At 39.7% G+C, this 23,306-nt stretch overlaps 1 protein-coding gene across 3 annotated transcripts in view; it reads right to left on the reverse strand.

Moving 5' to 3' along the window:
- Nucleotides 1-4,111: 4,111 nt before the first annotated feature.
- Nucleotides 4,112-23,306, reverse strand: part of SUPT3H (SPT3 homolog, SAGA and STAGA complex component) — a 550,537-nt gene continuing 531,342 nt past the window's right edge. For 2 of the 3 annotated variants that reach the window (XM_086706991.1, XM_086706993.1), the window contains exon 12: nucleotides 10,634-10,774. In XM_086706991.1, the coding sequence (XP_086563117.1) occupies nucleotides 10,733-10,774 (42 nt within the window). In that variant the 3' untranslated portion in view covers nucleotides 10,634-10,732. Of the gene's footprint in view, nucleotides 8,650-10,633; nucleotides 10,775-23,306 lie in introns of those variants that run through there. The other variant, XM_086706992.1, reaches the window with a different exon arrangement.

Raw genomic sequence — 23,306 nt, forward strand, 5'->3', positions numbered from 1 at the left:
ATTAAAACAAAACAAACAACAAAATGGATCATTTCAAATGCTGGCAAAGATACAGAGCAACTAGCAATCTCACATTTCTGGTCAGAGGGCCCAATGGTTCAGCCGCTTTGGAAAACACTTTCTTAGAAAATTAAATATTTTCTTACAATATTAAATATTTACTTACCATATGACCCAGTAATCCCACTCCTAGGTGTTTACCCAATATAAATGAACACACAAATCCACAAAAAAGGTCTGTCCATCCATGTTCATAGTAGATTCATTCTTAATAGTTAGAAATTGGAAACAATCAAAATGTTCACTCAGTACGTGGTTAAAAAAAACTCGTGGAACCAAACAAATGGAATATTACTCAGCGATAAAAGGAAATAAACTACAGATAAACACAACACGGATGAGTCTAAAAAGCGTTATGCTAAATGAAAGAAGTCAGGCACAAAAACCATTTAAATTCATTTAGCATTATACAATTTTGTATACTATTCTAGAACATTTAAAAATATAGAGACAGAAATCAGATCAGTGGTTGCCAGGAGTGATGGGTAGGGATTGATTACAAAGGAACATGAGACAGTTTTTTGGCATTAACGTATCTTGATTGTGGTGGTGGTTACACAGCTGTGTTTGTCAAAAGTCACTGAGTTGTACTGTCTATCTAAAAAGGGGTTATTGGGGCGCCTGGGTGGCGCAGTCGGTTAAGCGTCCGACTTCAGCCAGGTCACGATCTCGCGGTCCGTGAGTTCGAGCCCCGCGTCAGGCTCTGGGCTGATGGCTCAGAGCCTGGAGCCTGTTTCCGATTCTGTGTCTCCCTCTCTCTCTGCCCCTCCCCCGTTCATGCTCTGTCTCTCTCTGTCCCAAAAATAAACGTTGAAAAAAAAATTTTTTTTAAAAAATAAAAAGGGGTTATTGCTGTATGTAAACGATACTGCATTCAACTAATTTGTTTTTAAGAAAAAGAAATATATTCTATGTGCCCTGTTTAAAAAAACTACAGTAATATATGGGGTAATAATACACTACAAAAAAAAATTGCGAACCTGGAGTTGTGGGAAAAGGAAAATTTGAATACGCAGTGAAATATATAAAAGAAATATATCAAAAAATTTTAGAAGACATTCATGAAAAGTTTTAGAAGACATCACGAAAACCTAACCAAACATTGTAATTCATTCTTGCTTGTGGTGGCCAAATTTCTTATTCTGTTGAAAATGCTCTGTGATTGGGAAGTACTAATATGTAAAAACACTTTACATTTTTAAAAAAATGTTTATTTGAGAAACAGAGTGCAAGTGGGGGAGAGGCAGAGAGAGAGGGAGACACACGATCCAAAGCAGGCTCCAGGTTCTGAGCTATCAGCACAGAGCCTGATATGGGGCCTAAACCCACAGACCATGAGATCATGACCTGAGCTGAAGTTGGATGCTTAACTGACTGAGCCACCCAGGAGCCCCTGTAAAAGCACTTGTAAAACTTGTGTCGAGGAACACAAATGAAGCTCAGGACTTTGGAAAGTCAGGGGGATGCTGAGTAAAGGACAAGGCAGGCCAGAAATGAGAAAGAAACAGTGCAAGCCTGGAGAAGAACCAGGGTGCGATCACGTGGGAATGGCGTTGCAAGAATTTGCAGAATTAAAGACTGATCAATCATTCATTCATTTAGTAAAACACTGACGGAGCATGCATTATGCATTAGGCCCTGCTCTAAGTGCCAGGGATACAGCAGAGGACAATCTGCATTCTAGAGGGAGGAGACAATAAATGAGACAAAGTGAGTATATGAAACGGGACGCAAGTGTTAGAATGACAAAAGAAAGCAGGGAAGGGGGATATAGGGTGCTAGGGCAGAGGCTGGGGTTTCAATATTTAAAAGGTAGTCAGAGAAGGCCTTATTGCAAAAGTGTTATTATTATTATTTTTTTTTATTTTTATGAGAGAGTGCAAGCCTGCAAGTGGGGAGGAACAGACAGAAAGGGAGAGAAAGAATCCTAAGCAGACCCCATTCTCAGCACAGAGCCTGATGCAGGGCTTGATCTCACAACCCTGAGATCATGACCCGAGCCGAAATCAGGAGTCAGAAGCTTAACTGACCGAGGCACCCAGGCGCCCCCCGAAAGTGATATTTGAGAAAAGAAGCGAAGAAGGTGAGGGAACATTGAGGATAGCTTTAAAAGTGGGTGCTTTTAAACACCTAGCACTCATGCTGTACTTGGCTAACATCCACCTACTCGGTTGAGCTCTGTTTAGCTTCCATAATAATGATAGAAAAAGATACCATTTAATGCAGTAACTGGTTATGATAATTTATAAAAATGATTTACAGAATGAATATAATCTTCATTTCACCTGAACAGGAAACATTTGAAATCCAACTAAAAGAAAACTACATGCCTCAATTTACTTTAAGTACTATGACCCCTCCTCTTTGAGGCCTGTCCCTCTTTGAACGTTCATTATCCATGATTCTGAAAAAGCTGAATGGCGTAGTGTACTATTAATAAATTTTTGAGTATTATTAGCTGGGAAAAGGGGTCAGAAAAGCCAGGAGGAAATAGCCTATCCATATGAAAACAATAACCACGTAATATTTATTGTCTGGGATTGAAACGCTTCAAATACGCAGAGCAATAAAATGTCAGGAAAAGCAAAACTTCCTAATGTTAAAAAAGATCATAAATTTTCCCCAAAATAAGACATATAAAAAAAAGTTCAGGTGATACTTTATGTCAGAAAAAAATATTGAAATCTGAGTTAAAGCAGCTCGAAATCTTCAGAAGGCACAAGCTACTCACCACAGGACAGAGGAGCCCAACCAAAGTTACTGTGGAAGCACAGAGAGCAAGAGTTGTCTTTTTTTTGTTTTTTTTTTGTTTTGTTTTGAGCTTGAGAATCATTTTTTTTAACATAAAGAAATTCACTCTATAACTTGTATTTTTGTTAACTCTTGCATGAAAAACAATATGTCATGTCAATGGGGCACCTGGGTGGCTCAGTCGGTTAAGCGTCCGACTTCTGCTCAGGTCACGATCTTGCGGTTTGTGGGTTCGAGCCCTGCGTTGGGTTCTGTGTTGACAGTTCAGAGCCTGGAGCCTGTTTAAGATTCTGTGTCTCCCTCTCTCTTTGCCCCTCCCCTGATCGCGCTCTGTCTCAGTCTCAAAAATCAATAAATGTTAAAAAAAAAAATGTCAAGAATCTACCAGCATTTCAGGATCACTTTTAAATGAATTTTATAAATCACACTGGCACATATATATATGTGTAAAATGGAGTGGCACCTGTATGGGCCAAACATGTCTTCTTACCTACAGATAATTTAATGTAGGTGGCCTCATAAGCTCCTTTCAAGAATTCCAGTTTCCCACAGGTCCCTCACTGTTTGGGAATTGTAGACTCCATGTTGATGATTTGGCTTTCAAGGGTGCTAAAAAAATTTTTTTTGAGTGAATGAATGAACAAATGAGTAACGGAGACGAAGAACCCAGACATTTTAATGTTTATTTATTTTTGAGGGGAGGGACAGAGAGAGAGGCAGACACAGAACCTGAAGCAGGTTCCAGGCTCTGAGCTATCAGCACAGAGCCTGATGCAGGGCTCAAACTCATGAGCCGCGAGATCATGACCTGAGCCAAAGTCAGATGCTCAACTGACTGAGCCACCCAGGTGCCCCAGAACCCAGACACGTTAATTGTAAGCTATATAATACTCTTAGGTGATACACTGTTGTTTCCAGTTCACAAAACTCTCACTCTTTTCAAGATAAACAGATATTCATATTTGCTTAAAAAATGTTTTTAATGTTCCTTTTGAGAGGGAGAGAGAGAGAGAGCAGGGGAGGGGCAAAGAGAGAGAGGGAGACACAGAATCCGAAGTAGGCTCCAGGTTCCAAGCTGTCAGTACAGAGTCTGACGTGGGGCTCAAACCCACTCATAAAGGCCACAATAAACCTGATGCATGGAGTGCTCTGGTTTCTCCAAGACACTGTATTTGTCCATAAGAAAAATGCTATGATCATTTATAGTTCATGAGATTTGCAGCCAAATAAGCATCAATAAAAGGTTAAACAAAAGACTCAGCCAAAAAAATTCTGTGCATATGTTTATTTTTTAAGTTAAAAAAAAAATCTATTTATTTATTTATTTGAGGCGGGGCAGGCAGGGAGAGAGAGAGAGAGAGAGAGAGAATCCCAAGCAGGTTTCATGTTGTCAGTGTGGAGCCCGATGCGGGGCTTGAACCCACAAACTGTGAGATCATGACCTGAGCAGAAACCAAGAGTTGGGCACTCAACCGACTAAGCCACCCAGGTGCCCCTCTGTGCTTATGTTTAAAGGACTTATTTCTTTCCTACTAATCAACCAGCACATGTTTATTGAATAGCTAATAAGTGCATGTGGTGATTACAAGGAGGTACAAATTCAAGACTTGCCCTCAAGAAAATCTTAATCTGGTGCAGGCTATGAGGCACACAGAGAGATAACCAGGGGCACAAAATAGGAGTATAAAGAACACTGAGCTCAGAGGAAGCAGAGGGTACCAGGCACCGAGGCAGGCAGGAACCTTCTGGGAAAGAGCAAGGGAGCTAGGTTTTCCACAAACACCCAGGAAAGAGCAGCCAGGTTTATTTTTCATACTGTGAACAGAACCACATGACGTTCTACATACCTTGGGGGAAAACACCCTGGTGACCTTGCAGTCTCCACACAGGTCATGAAGGCAAGGTGCCATCGCAGTCTGCGACCATCCCAGGGATGTGGCAAGATGGCTGGTCTTGGCACGAGCTACCGCAGAGAGTTTCTCATCCGCCCCTCTGGTTCTGAGGAGGCATGGGACTTTCCACCCCAACCTCCTTTCGGGTACGGAGGCAAGCCAAAAAACTGCTTGGTTGTAGTTTGGAGTTGGCTCCTCCATGGTGAGTCACCCACTGCTCCTGTCTGCTGTCATCCGGTGCCTCCGGAACATGGCAAATGGACACCATGCTGAACTTGCCTATGCTGCTGTGTAAGTGACAAACTGCCTAAGTCCATCTGGGCTCCCTGTCTCCGCACAGGCCAAACCTTTGAAAGAGTGACAAGCCAGCGCACCAGCCTCACACTAGCTTAAGAAGTAAATCAAAGCCATTCAGAAGACAAAGCTTCGGGTAGGCGGGGCCACAGGCTGGTGCCCCACTAGGGGGAATCATAGAGGACCTAAGTCAGCAAGTGACTCCAGCTGAGGCCGAGCAGACCTAGGGTTGAATTAAAGAAGCCGCTAACTACTGATGAGAGAGGAAAAAAGCATCACTTCTAATTCAAATCACGGTTGGCAACTTTCCTTCAACTTTCTTCTCTGTCCCTGTCCACTATTCCCCCCCAAGGGCATGCACAGAAATCCTGGGCCAGGAGAAACAATGACTACATCATAATTCATGAGCAAAAACCTGAAAAGGGCATTTGTATAAAGTTCCAAGGGACGGCCATAGGCATCTGCCACTGCAAACATATGTAAACAAGATGGGAATTATTTTACTTTATTTTATTTTATTTTATTTTATTTTATTTTATTTTATTTTATTTTATTTTATTTTATTTTATTTTATTTTATTTATCTTACTTTTATTTATTTTATTAATTTAATTTAATTTAATTTTTTTAAGTTTATTTATTTTTGAGAGAGAGGGGGAGAGAGAGAGCGAGAGAGCCAGCACGGGAGGGGCAGACAGAGGGAGAGAGAATCCCAAGCAGGCTCCACACTGTCAGCTCAGAGCCCGACGTGGGGCTTGAACTTACGAACTGTGAGATTGTGATCTGAGCAGATCAAGAGTCAGACGCTTAACCGACTGAGCAACCCAGGTTCCCCTACGGGGATTATTTTAGAACGATATACATACCTTTTATGAAAGCATAAAACAGTAGCCTAGGTAATTAGAGCCTTCTGGAGAAATGTGGTCTTCATAAAGGAGAGGCTTTGTAAACACGGATCTTGGATCTTGGAGGAAGTTTTTCTCGTAATTTCTATAGGGATTCTTAGTATGTGCCTTGATCATATGTATTTATCTTAGGGTTTGAGACCTTACAGAGGACTTGATGTCATTCAATGTAATTACAGCCTATTAGCCATTACGTGATATTCTATTATATACCTAATACTTGGCCTTAGAGGAGGAATATTAAGTTAAAAAGAACGTTTCTTGTAATCAAGCTTTTGGTACTGAGAAGCGCTTCTAGGTTCAGAGCAGCACCTCTTTTTTGACACATGATTAGAACTCTTTACTCAAGCACATTCCAGGCTTTGTAACAGTGCTGAGGGGCACGAGCTTTGGGGTGAAAGCGTGGGGTGCAAAGGCCCGCCCCACCTTGGGAACCCCTGGGTAAGGCAATGAACCTCCTGATTTTCAGCTTCCCTCACAGAGGGGCTGTATTTAACGGGATAACTCACACCGAGTGCCGGTACACAGGAGGGCACGCGGTGTGCTATAATGATTATGTCAACCTTATTAAAATGCCCACACGACAGAGCGACATTTTTGATAGCAAGCAAAGTGTTACCTGGTTTAAGTAAAATTAAGTTAAGTAGTCATCTTGATTCTTCCTATACTTTTTTTCTATTTTTATTTTCCTTTGGGGGGAAAAGTGGGAATGGTGAATACTGGGTGGTGATGAGCGGAAGGAACGTGAGTGCAACGCTCTCTACAGAATTCTAGTGGTTTCCGACGGTGAAATGTTGTATGCGGGTTTTTTGTGACTTTCTAGGAATGGATTGTTTTTAAATATGCTTCAGTTGCCCAAACTCCCATGACTTACGATGGCTTGAATATTTGATATTTTGTTCCAGAAAACAGATGCAAGTCTCTTTCTTTGTTTTCGCTTTTTGAAAGTGCTACGGTATCACTCACAACATGAGAGGCTGACTTGAAGAGATATGACCTTTTTAATATTTGAGTTTTTAAAGGCATCTGGCCCTTATTTAACCATCACATTTACATCCAATCCCTGCAGGCATGGTTTTGTTGTTGAAGTTTGGCTTGATGCCCTCTGCAGAAAGCCTTTGCTTTAATGAACACAACTCCACTAAAACTTCTGGAGTCCCCTGCCTACCTCCACCCCCCTCCCTGTACTCTAAGAGCACAGCAAGTTTCATCTTGGGTTTCAAATAAGAAGATAAAAATAAGAAATAATGCACTGCTGGAGAATCAGCTTTGTGTGGGAGCCACCGCCATGACATATTCAACTTGATGCCCTTCTATTATTTGCAGAAGTGTTTATGTTCTATGAAATGTTCAGCCAGAGCATACAGGAAACCGTAAAAGATTTTATGAGATGTATACATGGTTGAAGGCAGAATTTTAAATGCAACCTGGGAAGGTTCTATCTAAATTCCAGGAGGGCAGATGAGGGAGTACTTTCTCTGTAGTGATTCAGTTTTACACAAGGGGTTAGATGAACTGGAAAGAAATACCTGATTTGGGAACGATATAAAATTTTTTCGTAAAATTAAACCTCATAATTTCTAGACAAGTAAACTTGTTTTCTTTCAGACCAAGGATCACCACTTATGCTTATTTGTCTTCTATGTGGTAAAAGCATTAAATGTGGATTGTTTATTATTTTATAGAAACAAAGGACAAACAGTAATAAATGAAGAATTCTCCCCAGGTACAGGAGTATAGACACCATTTAAAAAATACTTGTGCTTCTGATGGTTTTTAAATAAAAACCCTCGGTTCTAAAACTGGAACATTATTTTTGAATCTTAATTATTGCAATATGTGAAGGCAGGAAGGTTGATGACATAGTCTCAAAACGGCATGTTCGGAAAGTCACATCCAAATTTAGGTGAAAGGAGAAATATTTCTATTTCCTTTACCCTTGAATCTATGAGGCAGTGTCAATTTCCCCTAAGAGAGGCTATTTTTACTTAATGTTGGCTTTATTTATTTTTTTTCCAATTTGATCTCCAAAACACAAGGCTACAAAACAAATTATTTTGTGTATTCACATTTGATTTAGAATCGAGCCCAATGTGAGCCTCATGAAGTCACTGTGAAGATAAATGAAATACCAGAGGTAAGGTTCCCGACACAAAGTAGGTGCTCCGAGTATGTTAATTCCCCCTCCCCTGCTTGCAGACCTCCCCCACTTTTTTTAAATTGATGTATAGCTGACATATAACAGATTATTTAATTATACCACAGTCCCTTTGAAGAAGATTTTAATACAACACTTACGCTTTAGAATGTGTCCAAATTAGTGTCATTTAAAAAATAAACTTAGGTAATTATCTAAGATAAACATGCCATAAAATCCCCATGTATCCTGGTAGTATCTAATGCAAATCCAGTATGGGGGAGTGAAATTGCAACCTGAGAATTAGGGACCACGGATCTCTGGTCTCTGGTCTGTCACTGCTATCACTGAGTGACCTTGGGAAAGTCAACTTCCCTCTCCAGGCTACATATTTTCATCTGGAAAATGAGTGGCTGTTTTCAACGATCTTGAAGACCATCTTCTGCTTTAACATTTTATGATTTTACCTAACATTTTAATCTTGGGAGAACAATTTATTGATGTCACATTTTCTGAGATTTTCCTCCTATAAATTTTTTTCTCTATTCGCTGCTTAAGAAAATTTTATTCTACTTCAAATTCCCTGTTGCTGAAAGAGTCAGAGAAAGAACCTAAGTGTAGAAAAGAAAAAAAAAAAAAGAATTAAAAATATTAATATTGAGCAATTATGGGGACATCTAGGCTGGTTTGGGACAGACATAAATGACCTTGTTTTATTCTAAATTCAGCTCACTGGCTTATGATGAAAAGTGAAAGGTTATTATATGGACTTACTGGGCAAAACCAGATTTTATAAATAATTACCTGTCAGACTGTTCAAGATAGACAAACATACGCCAGACCAACAAAAACACAGACCTGTCATATTTCTGAGAGAAATGTACGTTGAGTCTTCCTTCTCTGGGACTATAAGGAGATCAGGTAGAATAAAATGAAGGGAAAAAACCTAAACTCTGTATTTTCTGTCTTGTGCATACTTTAAAATGTATAATGTGGGAGAGAAGGAATTTTGATGTGAAAAATTAGCCCCTGAATATTTTATACATCCATAAGCCTGGCAGATCGAAACCAAATACAATAAATGCTGTCGTTTTAAAAGTTAGGATGTTTACTGCAAGCTTATAATTTTCTATGATTAGGGATGCCAAGAAAAATAAGAATGATGATAAAAAGAAAAGTTTAATCATACATTTCAACAAGCACAGATGGAACATCAAAACCCCTTGGCAATTTTTTGATATTATATATCTACGTTTTTTTTCTTCTTGACATGAAGATTTTTTCCAGAAGGACTAACACAGAACAGGTAAATGATAGTTAACAAATGTGAGTAATATGGCACAATCATATTAACGGAGCCTCACAATGATTTGGTCACAGGAGGGAAATCTGTCATGTTTCTTATTTCTGTTTTTATTAATGCTTTACAAAGGATGTCTCAGTGTGTGTAAAAACCATGATAAAAATAAAACTGGAAGTCCTACAGAATTAAAGAAGTAGCTTCCTTTTTTAAAATTCAAGTTTAATCAGGAACTGTACAATTACATCTGCTATATTTTGATTCGTTCTCCAAAGTTAGGGTTTGTCATCTGATGGAGAAAGTATAGATTGCAGAAGGGGAGCTCGGCTGTTGCCAGCAAGAAATGACCCAGTCCCAGATTCCAGTTTAGCTGTGGGACTGCTCTCAAGGGAGAAAGCACATCACTCAGCTCCCCTTCAAGGGATTCTCATTACTTTGCTTCTTTCATCTTTTTTTTTTTTTTCTATGTTTATTTATTTATTTTTGAGGGAGAAAGAGCACGAGCAGGGGAGGGGCAGAGAGAGAAGGAGGCAGAGGATCTGAATCAGGCTCCACGCTGTCAGTGCAAAGCCTGATGTGGGGCTCGAACTCACAAACCGTGAGATCACCACCCAAGCCCAGGTCGGACGCTCAACCAACTCAGCCCCCCCGGGGCGCCCCTGATTACTTAGCTTCTAAATGGGTACAGTGTGTACGTGTGGTGGGCCTGGGGACTGGAGGGACAAGAGGACAGGAGGAGAGGGCCGACACGAGGAAAAACAGGCACGATGGCAGATCTGCAGGAAGTCGGGAAGAAGGTGTCAAAATCACACATTCGCGAGAAGTGGGGGGAAGGGACGAGAAGACGGGACTAGTTCATCGGATCAATTAGGCCTTTGATTAGTGTGAGTTTATAAAACGAGTATTTGTCTCGAAAACACACCTAAGATATATATACTCAGCAAATGTCACAAAGTAAAGTTGTGGGACAGTGTGAGGGAAAACTGACTGTCCTTTTGTTGCCTCTGTCCCAAACCTGGATTACAAAACGCATCACATAAAACACAGACTAAACACTGGAGGGAAAACAAGACACTGCCTTTAAGATATGTGAGCTGAGGGCAGTAAATCCATCCCAAATTAAAATTTCAAAATTGTGTGATCTGCATTCTTGTCCACCTACACACTATCCCAAACATCCTGCCATTAATTAGCTAAATGGCCCAGCCAGTAAACAAGACCGAGCACTGAGGGGGCTGGAAAAGGGCCGGAGTCAGCCAGTTGATAGTCACAACAAACCAACCCACTCCTGAGGATACAGAGAAGGTAAACTTGTATTTTATTTTGTCCAAAGAGGGGAACAGAAATCACCTTAATATAACATGCCTTTCCTGTTGTTACAGTCACAAGTCCCGTCAGCAGGCCAGAAAAGCCATCCCATTCCTGCGGTAGGCACTCTGTCAAAGAGAAAGAAATCTGCAATGAATTATCACATCAAGTCAAACCAGGAAAGGAGGCAAAAGCGCGACACGCAGAGCTTTCTTCCTGTTTTGTAGACTCTGCTGGCTTCCATCGAACAGGGTGCTTAATCTGAACATTTCTGGTGGCAACATTTCTGGTGGCTAGAGTCACCACTCGGTCTATTAAAAAGTCAGTGTGGTTAACAAGTGGTTAGGGATTCTATTTTCGGGGAGTGGGAGATACGCAAAGTAAGACATCCCATTTTGTTAATTGATTGGGTTTGGTTAGGTCAAAGACATGTTGTGTTGAGTCTGTTTGTCCTTTATAAACATGTGTTCTCTATTGGACATGCTCAAGAATCACTTCTAATTAACTCTCTTAATAGTCTATAAATTACTGACTCATTATAGCCTTCCCAGGCCTAATTTATAGTCTTAGTGAAAAGCTTGGAAACAGACACTAATAGAAGCCTTTCCTCCCTGCTGAAATATGGTGATCTCTAAGGAGTTCTGTACATTAGAGACATTACAGAAAACTCGAATCCTACATAATTTTATCTAAAAAAAAAATTTTTTTTTAATGTTTATTCTTGAGACAGAGACAGAGGCAGAGTGAGAATAGGGGAGGGGCAGACAGAGAGGGAGACACAGAATCTGAAACAGGCTCCAGGCTCTGAGCTGTCAGCACAGAGCCCGACATGGGGCTCGAACCCACGAACCGTGAGATCACGACCTGAGCTGAAGTCAGACACTTAACTGGCTGAGCCACCCAGGCACCCCTCCTACATAATTTTATGTACATACAAGTATATATAGATGTACGTATGGATATTCATAATGGGATAAAATATCCCCATAAAAGAAAATGGGAAAATGGATACCAAAGGCAATAATATAATATATTCCAGTAAATCAAGTAAAACTGCATGATTTTTCTTCCTGCGAGATATATTCTACAGTTCAGAGCTAAAGAGTTGGACTACACAGGGCCTCTGTGACTTGAGTCTCATAATGAAACCCAGAATGAAACAGAACTAAAATCCAGGACTTAGGAATAAAATTATCCCTTTCACCACCATATTTTTCATTATTTAAACTAGGAATAGCCATACTCAGAGAATTCATAACCCTCAATGAGATGGATTTTTTTCCTACAATCTGTGTTCCGAAAAACAGAAAAATGACAACATCTCGTATCGGGGATTTTGTTTTGCCTTCAGCAGCCATGTTATAGGAAATGTAGAACAAGTTTTTATGACTAAAATAATGTTATGGAGATGCTGGAGAGTTTAATTCTAAAAATGGTTAAATTACATTTATAATTATACCCAAAGGAAAAAAAGTGGAACCAAGCTTTTTAGCAAGACTTCCACCGATGTGAGGTGAAACCAAGCTAGTTTTCTGCGTGACTTTCTGTTAATCATGAAATTCAATTAACTTCAACATCTTTCCTCCGAATATTCAGCTTATACGGGATTTACTACGGTTGTCGGGCTTTGGAATGCTGGCTGAAATTTCATAGGTTGGCTGTGCGGCTCCACAGCTCACTCCAGATCAGCATTTCAAGGATGAGAAAACAGTGGCACATTCTATCTTTCATTCCTCAGGGCTTTCTCTGTGAGCTTGTTCCTGACTTACCATCAGGCTTGCTGTGCCCTTGGACGCTTTTGGATTGAAGCACACGTTCTGACAAGGACTAGAAAATTCCAACTTTACCTCCTCAGTCTGTGCACCGGAGAACAGTGTTAAATGAGTTCCTCAGAGAGCCACAAATAACTTGCAGGGACGGATAGAGTGTCTTCCCACAACCACAGACAGGGGAGCCTCAGGCCTTGAAACAGCCCCTACCACCACAGTGGCCTTACCAGAGGCTTATGCCAAAGTAGTACTTTCAGGTTCTTGACCTTGATATTTTAAATTTTACAACCACAGTGACAACCTTCAACATAACATAATATTTAAAGCACAGGGATGGTTTACATGGAGATAAATGGACCTGGGAGTAAAGCTGGATTCCTCGTAAAGGTAAATGGCTAAAGAGAGGCTTGCTTGAAAAAGAGGTTTTGGCCCAGGAGCAGGCTGAGTTTTGGCCGTGCACACCTGAGACATTACCAAGTTTAATCTTTCCAGGGTGGCCAACAGGAAATGGTTCTCTCTCATACTGAAAGGATTACTTTCCAAAAATCAATTCACCGTCACAGATGATTCATCACTATTGTTTGCAAATGATTACAAGACTAGAGACTTTTAATCACAGAGACTTCGAGCAGCTAAGTTTAATAAGAAAGCCAAAGTTTAGAGCTGTCCCAGATTTCCGGACTAAGTTCTTCCTATTCTAATTCTACAACAGAGAAGGGGCAAACAAACGTGTGTGATCAGCAAAGAGCAAGTTCAGCAAACCCATCCCCTTTTCCGACCCAGAGTCACAGCTTTTCCTTCTGATGGACAAAGGATGTATGTTGTCTGTGGAGGGTGATTATGGGAACATCCCCAAAGGATGTATGTTGTCTGTGGAGGGTGATTATGGGAACATCCCCAAGTTGGCAACCTTTCCAGGGCGAGCAACTTTAAAGGAAGATGGGCGAAGACAACTCATCTTTGTGTCATCTGTGAATTTCTCTGTGTTGTAGACATTGAAACTAAATTTAAACACTGCTTGGGGTGAGGGCCTTCCAGAGGCCACATTCTCATGAAGCACTCTACTTATTCTCTACTGTCAGATCCTATGAGTGATACCCTGGTTCTGTATCTCAGTAAAAACCCAGACCTTGACTGGAAATAGCTGGGACCACCTTCCCCGCTATTAAAAATGTATACACGAATCTGACTTCGTCCCGACAGCCCCGTTTCTGCATCCTATATATCACTGCAGCTTTATTTCTGATTGAAAAAAGCTCTGTTCTCAACTATTAGTCGCTCCTATGTGAATTTATTGAAATTCACATGCTAGACATTCAGATGCTAGACATCCTGGCATCTCTAAAGTTAACAGCAAAGATATTTCGTTTTTCATTTTAAAGGACCAATTGTAGTTCACAGGCTTTCCCCCTGCCTCCCTTAAATTGAGGATTACATTAGCTCCCAAGTTTTGACACTCATATATTCGTTCAGCTTCAAATTATGGCCTACTGACAGAACCTCAATCTAACTGGGTGGGCTGACACATTCTGCCTACTGCACTGGGTGTTGATGGGGAAATGAATTTGTAAGTTTTCGTTTTTAAAATATGATTTTTTTAAATCTGCATACAGACAAGCTCGAGAAACAAATTTAAATCTTAGGCTGGTTGATTTCTGCCTTTTTATGGGCTGTCATAAATCATACATTTTAAGGAATACAAACTAATATTAAAAAGCAAATGATTATTATTTATTTTAAACAAAAGATAAACATGCTACAAAACATACCTGTGGCTCCTAGTTGAATATAACTGCCTGTGTGTTATTTGCACCATTAACTTAATTAGTAAAGCTTTAACTATAGATAAAACCACCCTTTCCACCAACGTAGATTTACACTTATTCACTACTAGCTTTCCTGATTCTTTTCCGCTTTCTCAAACTTTACTTATTTGTTTAAAACAATTTTTTAAATGTTTATTTATTTTTGAGAGAGAGAGACAGAGAAAGAGAGACAGAGTGCGAGTGGGGGAGGGGCAGAGAGCGAGGGAGCCGAAGCAGGCTCCTATGCTCTGGGTTGTCAGCACAGAGCCCAATGCAGGGTCTGAACTCATGAACAGCAAGATCATGGCCTGAGCCAAAGTTGGCCGCTTAACCAACTGAGCCATCCAGGCACCCCACTTTCTCAAACTTTAACTAAAATAAAGCAAAAAGTTCTTTGTAGGGACTGACATCAGCAAGATGGCTACCAAGGAGGTCCCAAAGCTTGTCTCCCCACACAAAAAAATAAATAAACAACTATAAATAGACAAGACAGCTCTGGAAAAGCTCTAGATTACAACAAAGAAGCAGCAGAAATCCTGTGGGGCTCAACGACTGAGCAAAGCTCTACAGAAAAGCGTAAGAAGCATTTTACCTACATCACCCCACCTCCCAGTCCAGAGCAGCTCAGTGCAAAGAGGAACGCTTTTGGAGGGATTACACCTGACAGGAAAAGGAGCAGGAGAATCCTACTAATCCTCCTCATTGCCGTGGACATTCATAAACATTGCTGCTGCGTGCTCCCACGGTCTTCACCAACACTGAACCCAACTAAAGGGTTGCCTGGGCTCCGCACTGCTGTGTCTCCTCACCACGTCTGGAGCTACCGTTGTGGTGAGACCTGCCCCCAGGGGCCCCAGTTGTGCCCCACCGTCTGGGATCGGGAAGCCACGGCACCTTGCCATCTATGAAACCGGAAATGCCATTGCTTTCTGTGCCCTGCCTTCAGGGTTCAAAGTCATGGCTTTGACAACCATCACTAGGCCTGAGTTGCTGCTATTCTATGACTGACTCCTGGAGTCCTGAGTTGTGGCTCTGACCTGCTATCATTAGGCTGTGATGCTGTAGCTGCTGTTCTCTGTCCCACCCTCTGGCTCCTAAGTCATGGCACTGACTTTCCATCAGTGGCTGTATGGCTACAGCTCTGTGCCACCCGCCTTGGGTCCTGAGTCACCACTTCGGCCTGGCATCACAGAGGCCAAGCTGCTGCTGCTCTGCTCCCTGCTGCCAAAGTCAGGGCTCTGACCCACCATCCCCCAGGGCATGCTGTCACTGCACCCCTTACCCTGGGCCCAAGACACTGGTGCATCTTGTCATCCCACAGCCCGTGCCACTGCTGCATCCCCCATCCTGGGGTCCAAATCACTGTGGTGATCCCCAGAGATGCAGACCTGGTTCCTCAGGAGATTTGCATATGCGTGCACATCAGACGCTGGGACTACTATCATAGCAGGTGCACCTGTGCCCCGGGACCCTGGTTTCACTGCTTCTCTAAGTGCGAGTTCACCAGACCTGGTACCAGCAGGTATTCTCTTTGGCTAGAACTTCCTCCTACAGGAAAAAGAGAGGAACAGGACGACCCTTGCAGCCTCTGCCACCTAGGACCCCAACAACCCTAGACACTACTCCCGCTTACAGGACTTCTGCAGTCTTGGTCAAAGAAGAACCCACAGTCTTTGCCCATGTTGGCCTCAGCTGATGTAGATGTACAGGGATTATGCTTCTATGCCCTCTCCAGGATCAGAGACATGGCACCCTACCCAGCCTGAGCCTTCACAGCCACTCTCAGTTGAAAGTCTTTCTCCACCAAAGTCAGTCTGAAAGGCTGGAAGAGGTGACTCCTCTCTCAAATGAACAAACATTAATGCAAAGCCACAAGAGACGTGAAGCAACAAGGAAACATGACACTACCAAAGGTGCTTGATAATTTTCAAGTTACCAACCCCAAAGAAATGGAGATCTATGAGTTACCTGAAGAAGAATTCAAAACAACTGTTTTAAGGAAGTGCAGTGAGATTCAAGAGAACACAGACAGACAACAAAATGAACTTAGGAAAGCAATGCAATAACAAAATGAATTCAACAAAGAGAAATCATAAAAAATTTTTAGAGCTGAGGTATGAAGTGAATGCAATGAAAAAAAATGCAATGAAGAGCTTCAATAATAGGCTCAATCAATCAAGCAGAAGAAAGAATCCATGAACATGAAGACAGATCTCTTGCTATCATCCATTTGGAGCTGAAAAAAGAAATAAACATGAAAAGAAGCAAAGAAAACCTATGTGAATAATGGGACACCATTAAGTGAAACAATATTCATGCTATGGGAGTCCTAGACAAAGTAGAGAAAAGGTCAGAAAACAAAGAAATAATGGCTGATAACTTCCAAAATCTGGGGAGAGACAGCCATCCAGATACATGAAACTCAAAGATCCTCAAAGAGATTCAACCCAAAGAGATCTTCACTGAGACAATATAATCGAACTCTTGAATATCAAAGATTAAGAGAGAATTTTGAGAGCAGCAAGAGTTTAAAAAGAGTCATCACACACAAGGGAACCCTAATAAGGTTAACAACAGATTTCTCAGAAGAAATCTTTTAGGCCAGGAGAGAGTGAGATAATATATTCAAAGTGGTCAAAGAACATAAAATTCTGATCAAGAATACTTTACCCAGGAAAGTAGTTCCCGGGTACAGATAGACTTTTACAGACAAATAAAAGCTAAGGTATTTTATCACCACTAGACATGCTTTATAAGAAGTGTTAAAAGGAGTTCTTCAAGATGAAACAAAAGGTTGCCAATGAAAACATGAAAGTATTAAATTCACTGACACAGGCAATTATAAATTCAAAATACTCTAATACTGCAATGGTGGTATGCAAATCACTAGACTCCAGTAGATAAATTAAAAGACAAAAGTGTTAAAAATAACTATAGCTACAATATTTTGTTAATGGGTACACAATACGAAAAAAATGTAAACTGTGACATCAACAACATAAAGCTGGAGGGCAAGTAAACATATAGAATTTTTTTCATGCAATGAAAGTTGTTTTCAACTTGGACTGTTACAAGCTGTACTAGGAAGGCCTCATAGTACTCACAAAGAAAAACCTATAAAAAATATACAAATGAAGAGAAAAAAATCAAAGCATACCACTACAAAAAAAAAAATACCAGTTTTCTAAGGAAGATAGTAAGATAGGAAGGAAGGAAAGTAGGAACTACAAAACAATCAGAAAACATTTAGCAACATGGCAATAGTAAGTCCTTACCTATTACTAATTATTCTAAATGTAAATGGTTTAAATTTTCCAATAAGCAGATACAGGGTGCTTGGATGGATTAAAAAAGGAAAGACCTGGGCGCCTGGGTGGCTTAGTTGGTTAAGTGTCTGCCTTTGGCCCAGGTAATGATCTCACAGTTCACGAGTTGGAGCTCTGTTTGGGATTCTCTCACTCTCCATGTCTCTCTCTGCCCACCCCCCACTTGCACTCCCTCTCTTTCAAAATAAATAATTTTAAAAAACTTACAAAAAAAAAAAAAGAGACTCTATGCTGCCTACAAGAGATTCATTTAAGCTTTAAAGACACTAATGGGCTGCAAGTGAAAGAGAGTGAAAGAGATGCAAATGAAAAGTAAAAGGAAACAGGAGTAGCTCGTCTTGTATCAGGAAAAAAAAAAGATTTTAGGTCAAAAGCTGTAACTGGAGATAAAAACAAGTCATTATATAATGATAAAGGGGTCAATTCATATAATAATAATAACAAAGAAATATGCCCCCAATATCAGAGCACCTAAATATATTAAATGATTATTAATAGATTTGTAGATAAAAACACATCAATGCCAAACAGTAGGGAACTTCAATATCCCACTTTCAAGAATGGATAGATCATCCAGATTTAATATCGATAAGGAAATAAGAACCTGGTCTATACTTTAGACCAATGGACCTAACAGACATACAGAGAACAGTCCATCCAACAGCTGAAGAATACAAATTATTCTCAAATGCACAAGGAACATTCTCCAGGCTAGATCATATGTTAGGTTACAAAACGAGGCTTTAAAGATTTAAGAAGACTGAAATCTCATCGAGTACCTTTTCTGGGCACAATGGTATGAAGTCAGAAATTAGTAACAGAAAGAGATCTGAAAAATTCACGAATCTGTAGAAATTAAACAACACACTTCTGAACAATCAGTGGGTCAAAAAAGAAATCAAAAGAGAAATAAAAAATATGTTGCGACAAACCAGAAAGGAAACAACACACCAGAACTCATGGGATGCAGCGAAAGCAGTTCTGAGAGAGAAGTTCATAGCAATAAATGTCTGCATTATGAAAAAAGAAGGATTTAAAATAAACCACCTAATCTTATACCTCAAGGAACTAGAAAGAAGAAAAAACTAAGCTCAAAGTTAGAAAAAGGAAGGAAATAATAAAAATTAGAGCAGAAATAAATGAATAGAAAGACAACAGATAAGATCAACAAGACTAAGAGATGGTTTTCCAAAACGATAAAGAAAACTGACAAACCTTTAGCTGGACTAAAAAAAAGAGAGATGACTCAAATAAATAAAAATATAGATAAAAAAGAGACATTAGAATTTATATCACAAAAATACAAGGGATCATCAGAGACTACTATGAACAAGAATATGCAAACAAATTAGATAACTGAGAAGACATGGATAGATTCCTAGAAACCCACTACTTACCAAGACTGAATAATGAATAGAAAACCCGAACGGATCAAATAATAATGAGCAAAGAGATTGAATCAGTAATACACAGTCTTCCAACAAAGAAAAGCTCAGGACTAGATGGTTTCACCGGTCAATTCTATCAAACATTTAAAAAGAATTAATACCAATCCTTCTCAAACTCTCAAAAATTGAAGAGAAGGAACCACTTTAAAACCCACTTTACAAGGCAAGCATTATCCTGATACCAAAGCCAAACAAGGGCACTACAAGAAAAGAAAATTACAGGCTAAGACTTTGGTCACCAATTCTGATGTGGGTTTTTTCCCACACTAACAAGCAATTCTTGGGACACTAGTTCAGTGTCCTATAATTCAACTTAATTCTGACACTATCGAGCTGGAAGGAGCATCAAATCCCACAGGTTAAGGGCTCAGTCCTACAAAACTGCTACCTCCTTGCCTCCCATACTGTAGACACCAATCACAAGTCCAGGTTACCGCCTGTGCTTCTGACTGAGCAGCTATAGACTAGAGGTTTCAATGACACCCTCCTTGGGTTTGATGAATTTGCTAGAGTGGCTCACAGAACTCAGAAGAACATTTTACTTACAAGATTTCTGGTTTATTATAAAAAGTATATAGTTCAGGAACAGTCAGATGAAAGACATGCATACAGCAAGGTACAAGGTTAGGGTGTGGAGCTTCCATTCCCTCTCTGAGTGTGCCATTCACCCTGAATCTCTATGTGTTCACTAAAATGGAAGTTCTCTGAACCCCATATATTTTTTAATGGGCTTTGTTACATAAACATGATTGATTAAATCTATGGCCATTGGTGACTGAACTCAATCTCCAACCCCTCCTCCCTCCCTGGAGATTTTGGGGTAGGATGGAAAGTTCCAACCCTCCAATCACATGACTGGCTCCACTGGCAACCAGCCTCCATCCTCAGGTGTAGTCTTGAAGTCATCTCAGTGACATACCAAGGGACACCTTTATAGCTGTCATCATGAGAAATTCCAAAGGCTTTATTTAGGAGCTCTGGGCCAGAAACAGGGATGAGGATCAAATGCACATTTCATATTATAAATCACAGGCCATGTCCCTGGTGAACACAGATGCAAAAACCTTCAACAAAATACTACCAACCTAATTCAATAGCACATTAAAAGGATTATACACCATGATCAAGTGAAGTTTACCCCTGGGATGCAAGGATGATTCAACATATACAAATCAATCAATATGAGATATCACATTAATAAACGTAAAAATCCTGTAATCATTTCAAAAGATGCAGAAGAAGCATTTGACAAAAGTCAGCATCCTTTCATGATAAGACCCTCAACAAATTAGGTCTACAAAGAATGTACCTCAACACAATAAAGGCCATATATGACAAATTCATAGCTAACATCATGCTTAATGGTGAAAAGTGAAAAGCTTTTCCTCTAAGATCAGGAATAAGGCAGGGATGCCTACCCTTGCCACTTCTATTCAACATAGTAGTGAAAGTCCTAGCCACAGCAGTTAGGCATGAAAAAAAAACCACTCAAATCAGAAAGGAAAAAGTAAAATTATCTCTGTTTGCAGAAGACATGATCTTATACATAGAAAGCCCTAAAGATTGCCACCAAAAAATTGATAAAACTATAAATTAATTCATTCATGTAGAATACACAATCAACATGCAAAAATCAGTTGTGTTTCTATTTCTATACACAAACCATGATCTGAAAGGAGAAATTAAGAAAGCAATCACATTTACAATAGGATCAAATATAATAAAGTAATTGGGAAAAAGTTAACCAAGGAGATGAAGGACCTGTACCCTCAAAACTATAAAACACTGGTGAAGAAACTGAAGAAGACACAAATAGATATCCTGAATTTTTAGACGGGGAGAATTATTATTGTTAAGATGTCTGTACTACCTGAAGCAATCTACAGATTCAATTCAATGGTATCTAAATTCCAATGGTACTTTTTTTACAGAAACAGAAAATATGAACAAATATATTTTTATGTAAGCAAAAATATAAAGTTCATACGGAATCACAAAAGACCCTTAATGGCCAAATCAATCTTGAGAAAGAAGAACAAAGCTGGATGCATCACATTTCCTGATGTCAAACTATACTACAAAAATATAATAACCAGAACAGTATGGTACTGGCATAAAAACACACACACATCAGGGCGCATGGGTGGCTTAGTACGCTAAGCATCCGACTTTTGGTTTTGGCTCAGGTCATGATCTCATGATTCATGAATTCAAGCCCCATGTTGTGATCCACACTGCTGGTGTGGAGCCTTCCTGGGATTCTCTCTTTCCCTCTCTCTTTGCCCCTCCCCACTCATGCTCTCTAAACAAACAAACAAACAAACAAACAAACAAACTTAAAAAAAAAACCAACAACAGGCACAGATCAATAGAACAGAATTAACTAGCCCAGAAATAAACCTACATGTATATGGTCAATTAATTTTTGACAAAAGAGCCAGGAATATACTAGGGGAAAGGACAGTCTTTTTAACAAACGTATAGCCACATGCAAAAGAATAAAAACAGTCCCCTACTTTACACCAGACACAAAATCATACAGAAAAATCAACTCAACATGGATTAAAAACTTGAATGTAAGACCTGAGACTGTAAAACTCCTACAAGTAAGCACAGAGAGTAAGCTCCTTGACAGTGGTCTTGGAAATGATTTCTTGGATAAGACACCAAAAGCAAAGGCAACAAAAACTAAAATAAATAAGTGGACTATATCAAAAGAACGAGCTTCTACGTAGCAAAGGAAACAATCACTGTAAGGACAACCTACAGAATGGGAGAAATATTTGTAACTCATGTATCTGATAAGGGTTAATACCCAAAATGTAAAAATAATTCATATAATTTAATAGCAAAAAAGCAAATAATCCAATTAAAAATGGGCAAAGGCCCTGAATAGACATTTTTTCAATGAAAACAGATAAATGGCCAAGAGGTGCCCAACATCACTAATCATAAGAAAAATGCAAACCAAAGCCACAATGAATATCATCTCACAACTGTCAGGATGGCTATTATCAAAAAGATAAGCGATAACAAACGGTGAGGATATGAAGAAAGGGGAACCCTTATACACTGTCGGTAGGAACGTAAATCGGTAGTCCTACAGAAAGCAGTATGGCGATTGTTCAAAATATTAAAAATAAAATTATCAATGACTCAGCAATCCCACTGTTGGGTATACATCCTAAAGGAAATGCAGTCAGTACCTTAAAGAGATATCGGCACCTCTATGTTCACTGCAGCATTATTCACAATAGCCAAGATATGGAAACAACCTAAAAGTTCTCTGCTGGATGAACGGATCCAGAATATGTGGTACAGAAATACAACAGAATATTATTCACTCATAAAATAGAAGGAAATCTTGCCATGTCTGACAACATGGGTGAACCTGAAGAGCATTATGCCAGGTGAAATTAGCCAGAAAAAAAGAGACAAATACTATACGGTATCCCTAAAAGCTGATTTCGCAGGAACAGAATAGAATGGATGGCGGTTGCCAGGGACTGTGGGAAGAGGGAAATGAGGAGATGTGGGTCAAAGGGTACAAACTTTCAACAATAAGAGGAATAAGTTCTCAGGATCTAATGTACAGCGTGGTGGCTACAGATGTAAGACGGTATTGTATCCTTGAAAGTTGCTTGGGAGTGGATCTTCAGCATTGTAACCACACACACACACACACACGGGCAAAAGCGTTAATTATGTGAGGTGATACGTGTGCTAGTTACTGCATCTTGACCTTGGTAATCACTCCACAATGTCTATCAAATTATCATGCTGTACGCTTTAAATATGTATGATTATCTTTGCCAGGGATTCCTCAATACAGGAAAATTACCTTTCCTCAATAAAGGAAAAAAAGAAAAAAAAAGAATTTCATTGTCGTGGGTCCCAAATTCACTCACATATACTTCATACTTCAAAGGCCTATGACAGATTTTGGTTCTATTGCTTGAATTCCTATCAATTTGCCTAATTTGATTTTAGCAAAATATTTATTGAGTTCTTAATAAGCCACTATGTGTGTGATAGTACAAAGGATACAAAGATAAATAGAACGGTCCTTGCTGTCCCTTAGCTTCTAATTTAATGGGAAAGGTTTAACTGTCAAGTAAAATGCATTAACAGGTCATCCTTAGGGGTGGGAAGGAAGGAAAAAACAAGGCAGCCCTCTTATTTATATTTTTTGCTTTTTATCACAATATTTAATTTGAAATAACATTTAAAAGGGCAAGCTTTTTTGTATATTTCTTAACGCAGGGAGGGGAAAGGATTTGAAAATGCTGAGATACATGGTTTTATAGTTTAT

This window comes from Puma concolor, chromosome B2, assembly GCF_028749965.1.
Source record: "Puma concolor isolate L17-30 chromosome B2, mPumCon1.1.hap2, whole genome shotgun sequence".
Classification (NCBI taxonomy): Eukaryota; Metazoa; Chordata; class Mammalia; order Carnivora; family Felidae; genus Puma; species Puma concolor.